We start from the raw sequence: 6,000 nt of genomic DNA on the forward strand, positions 1-6,000 counted from the left end.
TCAACCAGAAAATTGCAACCTAAAAAGATGGAGCATCTAGCTGATTCTATTGCATGGAAGAATCTCGATGAGAAGTATATGGATTTTTCAGCTGAGCCTCGCAATGTTCGATTGGGCCTGGCTACAGATGGGTTTAACCCATTCGGTGCTTTCACTACAGCTCATAGTTCATGGCCCATTATGTGTGTGATGTACAATCTTCCACCAAAGCTTTGCATGAAACCTCAGTTTACTATGTTGACTTTACTAATTGAGGGACCACAACAACTAGGAAAGGATATTGATGTTTATTTATGACCATTAATTGATGAATTGCAAGACTTATGGCATAAAGGGGTCACGACGCTTGACGCATATCATAAAAACAAATTCAAGATGCGTGCCATTTTGCTCGGGATAATCCACGACTTTCCAACATATGGTAATGTTTCTGGCTATAGGACCAAGGGTAAGTACGGTTGTCCTGTATGTGGTCCTAACACAAATTCCTTGTGACTCCAATATGGAAAGAAACATGTTTATATGGGTCACAGACAATGGTTTCCAATGTCAGACCAGGCAAGGAAGGACACAAGTGCTGGCACATTCAATAAGAAGGTGGAGATACGACGTCAACCCATTCGTCTGGACGGGATTGAGGTCGAAAGACAGACTGCGAACCTGCATATGCAATGGGAGAAGACTGAGAAGAGGAATATGAGGGGTATTGATGGAGGCCAACAAGAGCTAACGGGTGATGTTAAATCACCATGGTTCTTCAAACGGTCTATATTATTTAATCTGGAGTATTAGAAAGATATTCCAGTGCGTCACAACCTTGATGTTATGCATGTCGAGAAAAATATATGTGAAATCCTTATCGCCTTGTTGTTGAACACACCTGGCAAGACCAAGGATGATGCTAATGCGTGCAGGGACCTGAAACAGTTGGGAATTAAGAAGCGTTTATGGCTAAAAAAGAGCAATGGCAAGGTGATTCAGAAATAAGGTCCTTTTTGTTTAAGAAAAGAAGAGAAAAAGTTTTTCATCCAGACTTTGCATGACTTGTGTGTTCCAATCGGTTTTAGAGCGAATTGGAAGACCATCATAAAGGGAGATTGCGTGGATTTAAAGGGAATGAAGTCTCATTCTTACCATGTGTTGATGCAACATCTTCTCCCACTTCTCATCCAGCATGCATTCAGGGATAGGAAGGTCATTCGTCCTATAATTACAAGCTTTTGCACCTTCTTTACTGCCTTGTGCTCGACAACAGTAAACGTTCAAACGCTCCTCACTCTGAGAGGGGTATGGCTAGGACGTTATGTCAACTTGAGATTATATGCCCTCCATCTATATTTGTCGTGATGATGTATCTGTCGATACACTTAGCTTACGAGGCTCGCATATGTAGTCCTGTATACTATCGATGGATGTATCCATTTAAAAGGTACGCTATAAGTTTAGTAAGAACAATCCGGCTTAACATCTACGGTTGTATGTATTTGTAATGTATCATTATCTTTGTTAGGTTCATGAAGACATTCAAGGCCTATGTCTGTAACAAGACGCGACCTGAGGGTTGCAATGCAAAACAATATATCCAAGAGGAGACAATTATATATTGCAACCAATACAGAGGAAAACAAAAAGCAAGCCTCTTGGAAAAATTGGAAAAACGGTTTGATGGAGTCATTTTAGGACTACAAAAGTTACAAGATGTTGTTGATGACGATAACAATGATGACAATGTTGGTCCAATAAGTTCAGGTCAAAGTGTTACCCTAGCGTGTATCGAATACGAACAAGCTCATACATGGGTACTGAAGAGTCATCCCAGCTATGATGTGTGGGAAGGGTATGCAAAATTAGCTCATTTGTATATATCTTCTTTACTTTATGCGATTTTAATATAACAATGGTATCAAATAATGCGCAGGAAGCACAAAGATTTCTTGCAGCGATGTTACAGGAGGACCAACAAGGTGCCTAACAAGGATGAATTCATACCTTGGTTGAAGAGGCAACTAAAGTTTAGCGAATCTGACGATGAAGAATTTAAAGATATAGTGAGAGGACCTCTAGCTTTTTGTACTCAATACAATAAGTATTGTATTAATGGCTTTCTCTTTGTCACTAAAGACTTTGAGGAGAATAAAACGAACTAAAACAGTGGGGTTATGACAAAGGGTATGCCACCTTCCGATCTAGTGCTAAGGATATGAATACAGTGGATGAAAATCAACCTTACTATGGAGTCCTTCATAGAATTATCCAATTGGAGTACAGAACAGGGTACAAGCCTGTCTTATTTAAGTGTGATTGGGTGAAGGTGACGCATCATGGTGTTTCTTTTGATGTCGAAGCGAATCTGAGATTAGTAAATTTGTCCAGTCTTTACAGTTCAGACAAATTGGGTGACGAGCCATTCATTCTTGCAGAGCATGCCACGCAAATTTTCTACTCCGGAGATCTAAAAAATCCTGAATGGCATGTGGTATTGGAGGTTCGAAAAAAGATTTTTATCGAAGAAGAGACATGCCATCTATCAGAACGATTTAAGGATGTAACTGATGCCGATGCAGGACCTAATCTCACCTCATTACCAATTGTTGATGAGTTGATATTCAATGAACCGGAAGACATCAGTTTTATAGTCGAGAAAATAAAGAAAAGAAAGCGACCAAGGAGAATCTCTTGAATTGTTTATATTTACTAAGCATGTAACAATATGATATTTATTGGAGGAAATCCAATCAAGGTATGGATAATGTAGTGAATTGTTTGTACTTTATCTGTTATCCAAATTATTGTATTAATCATTAGTGTTTTTATTTTATTTTATTTTATTTTATTTTAAACAGGCACATGGATTCACAACCAGAGGCATTGGGTGGGCACTTGACCGAGACTACAGATGCAAGCAAGACCAAAGGTAATATGATAGTTCTCCTGAATTAGATATGTAAATTTTAATTTTCTTATATATTGGCAGTAATCAACGATGTGTATTTATAACTGTTATTCTTTTTATGTTGTTGTGCCAGCTTCTTCTTCTTCGTTTAGAAAGAGAGGTCCTACTAGGGGTGCTTTTTTACATGAGCAACCTGATAGGAAAAAAGTCCTAAAGACAAATGAATTCGGGCAACCGAATGAGGATTGTCTTGAACAAAAGCAATTTGCATCGCATATCGGTATCCTCACCCGTACTCATATCCCGATCATATACCAGGACTTTTACCAGGTGCCTTATGCACACATTCAAATGATCATAGAGTCATTGTCACGGGCTTATGAGTTTGAGGGTCAAAGTTGGGATGTGAGTCTTACATACATAACAAAATGCCTCAAGGAAACATGGCGGAATTATAAAAAAAAAGGTTGACTGTAAAATATATTAAAGACAAGGATCCTGCAGTTGTGAGAGACAGTCCTGCCCCCCCAAGCATCCCTATGGAGGATTGGTTAGTCTTCGTGAATCAACATAGTACTGAGGAATTCAAGAGAGCAAGCGAAAGGAATAAAATCAATCGATCGAAGCTAAAAGGACCTGTGTGTCTTGGGAGGAACAGCATGGCTGTTCTTCGCCATCAGATGGTATGTTTATTTATTTATAAATATAGGTATTATAGTTTAATATTGAATATACTTTTGAATTATCACTCATCTAACTCCATTAATATGTAATGTGCCAAAGGCGAAGGAGAGGAATCTTACCTCTGATACCGAGATAGGTAGATGTGATGTTTACTTAAGAGCCCATACAAGCAAGGACAAAGTTGTCTAGTATCCTGACCTTGTTGTAAGTACATCCCCTTCTACCACTAAGTAGTACCTTTATGAGATGCCAATGTATAACTTTGAATTTTTTTACATTCATTTGTATTTTGTCGCAGGAAGAATTAGATGAGCTTTATTCTAGCAATCCTTCTTCTAAGATTACCGGCATTGACGATGCCCTTACACAGGTAATAATAAATTTTAAAAATTACAGTGAGATTCATGGTAATTATGAATTTTCTAATAACTTGATTTGCAATGTTTTACAGTTGGTTGGTTCTGATAGTAGAGGGCGAATGCGGGGTTTAGGTTGCTCAATAACTAAGACAGGACTGAAGATGTTAGCCCCTGCACATTCAAAGGTAGAGAATTTGATAAAAGAAAAAGATGGCCTAGTGCAAGAGATATTTGATATAAAGAAATCATTGGCCACTATGGAGGCCTGGATGGAGTTGCAGCAACATACACAATCTACTCAAAACCTCTCATCACCAACAATTGTTAAATCTGCTCAGGCATCGTCAGTATGCAATTGTAAATTTGCTACAGTATTGAACGTACAATTATTTTATAAATGATAACAATACTAATGCCATTTTATATGTGTATATGTAGCCGGATGTTATATATATCGGTAGGAGATGCGACTTGCTTGGTTGGGGAAATCGTGATGTAGTTGCTCGTGGTCAAGTACACGAAGTTAATCCAAATGCAGTTGTCCATTGCGAACCATTAGAGGAGGGAGCTATTGTTGTTACCTTGACTGAGATTATACATCCTGACACTCTTTTGTGGAAAGAAGATGGGTTCGCATCTACACTTGGAGAGGCCGGTCCAGGATCACTTGTGCAATGGGGGAAGGAATCTTTGAGATTTCGATAATTTGAACAAATTTGGTACTCTATAATTGAACTTGGTGTGGATGCTTTTTTCAGTTACTTTATATGATATTTCGCTTGTTTTTTTTGGTTAATTTTGAACTAATTTGGCACTTTAGTTACTTTATATTGATGAACTTAGAACTTGGTTTGATTTTTAGTTACTTTATATTGATGTTTCGTTAGTTTTTTTTTATTACTCTATATGTTGTTTGGTTTGGTTTTTGTAATTTTGAATGAATTTTATACTCTGTATTTAAACATATTAGACTCCATTTGCTCGTCACAAACCAAATGGAGCCTAAGCCCCTTTTTAACTCCGCCAATGCAACTCCTTGCATTGCCGGTCCCAAGCCCGGGTAAAGGAGGGAGAATGGGCATCAAGGTGAGTTGTGTACTTTTCTTTCATTTTCTGATTATCTATTTATTATATGTCAATCTTCATGGTTTATTATTCATTGAAACCTGATTATCTATTTATTTGTTATTATCTTACAAGATGCAGAGAATGCTATCAATGACTTGACTGGTAAGGCATCTGGGGTTTGCAAATTTTGGGTTTGTCAGAATGCTTGTACATGGTATTTTTCTTTGATTTTACTATGCTCCTGTCAGGTAAATGGCTCGGAAATAGACAAATAAGATGCAATTGGGCTGCTAAAGGAGCTAGCTTTGCTGAGGAAAAACCCCAAAGTGAAAACGAAAATCAAAACATGGTAATCCTGACAAATGGTAGTTCAAGTAGTATGGGTACGGTATCCTCCATCTTCTCCTTTCTATTGAAAGTTAGGGCCATTATTTCAATGCCAATGACAAACCAGACTCCCATCTCCTTTCTATGTTTGTCAATGGAATAGACCATTTGGTGGACTAACCAAACCGTCAATTCCACTAGTATCGATTTAACTCTGTACTGAATGATGTTTAAAATGATGGAATTCTTGTTCATCATTCATGTATGGGGTTTTTGTTCTAGAGATCATTGCTTTTATGCATTTGATGATTACATAGAACTTCTCTTATTTTCCTTCTTCCTTTCATAAAGGTTCCAGCCACGTTTGGAGGCCATGTTACGAGCTGAAACTAACCTCAAACTGGGCCGTGTAGAGAGCTGCAACAGACCTTTAAATGGGCTTCTATCCAAGCTATAAACAGGCCTCAACCTTAGGCTGAAACCAGGCCTTCTTCAGGCCACACAAGGGAGCTGAAAAACACCCTTCAGCCAGGCCCAAATCTAAGTCGAAATACCTCCCAGATAAGCCGTAAAGATGCTAAAAATCAGCCCTCAGTCGGACCTTCTACTGGCCATGAAATGCACAGAGATATGGGCTGAGTGTAGACTAGTTGAGAAAGTGTTTTGAGC

General features: G+C 38.3%; 1 protein-coding gene and 1 long non-coding RNA gene across 2 annotated transcripts; both read left to right on the forward strand.

Moving 5' to 3' along the window:
• The first annotated feature begins 2,647 nt into the window (after positions 1-2,647).
• On the forward strand, positions 2,648-3,364 carry LOC131224302 (uncharacterized). The gene is made up of 2 exons (XM_058219825.1): positions 2,648-2,914; positions 3,027-3,364. Exons 1-2 carry the CDS (start codon positions 2,848-2,850, stop codon positions 3,362-3,364), a joined length of 405 nt encoding a protein of 134 aa, XP_058075808.1. The 5' UTR covers positions 2,648-2,847.
• A 317-nt stretch (positions 3,365-3,681) lies between these two features.
• On the forward strand, positions 3,682-5,039 carry LOC131222275 (uncharacterized). The gene is made up of 4 exons (XR_009159973.1): positions 3,682-3,781; positions 3,876-3,947; positions 4,029-4,283; positions 4,375-5,039. It is a non-coding gene; the product is annotated as an uncharacterized LOC131222275 (long non-coding RNA).
• The last annotated feature ends 961 nt before the right edge of the window (positions 5,040-6,000 follow it).

The sequence above is a fragment of the Magnolia sinica genome, chromosome 13 (assembly GCF_029962835.1).
Source record: "Magnolia sinica isolate HGM2019 chromosome 13, MsV1, whole genome shotgun sequence".
Classification (NCBI taxonomy): Eukaryota; Viridiplantae; Streptophyta; class Magnoliopsida; order Magnoliales; family Magnoliaceae; genus Magnolia; species Magnolia sinica.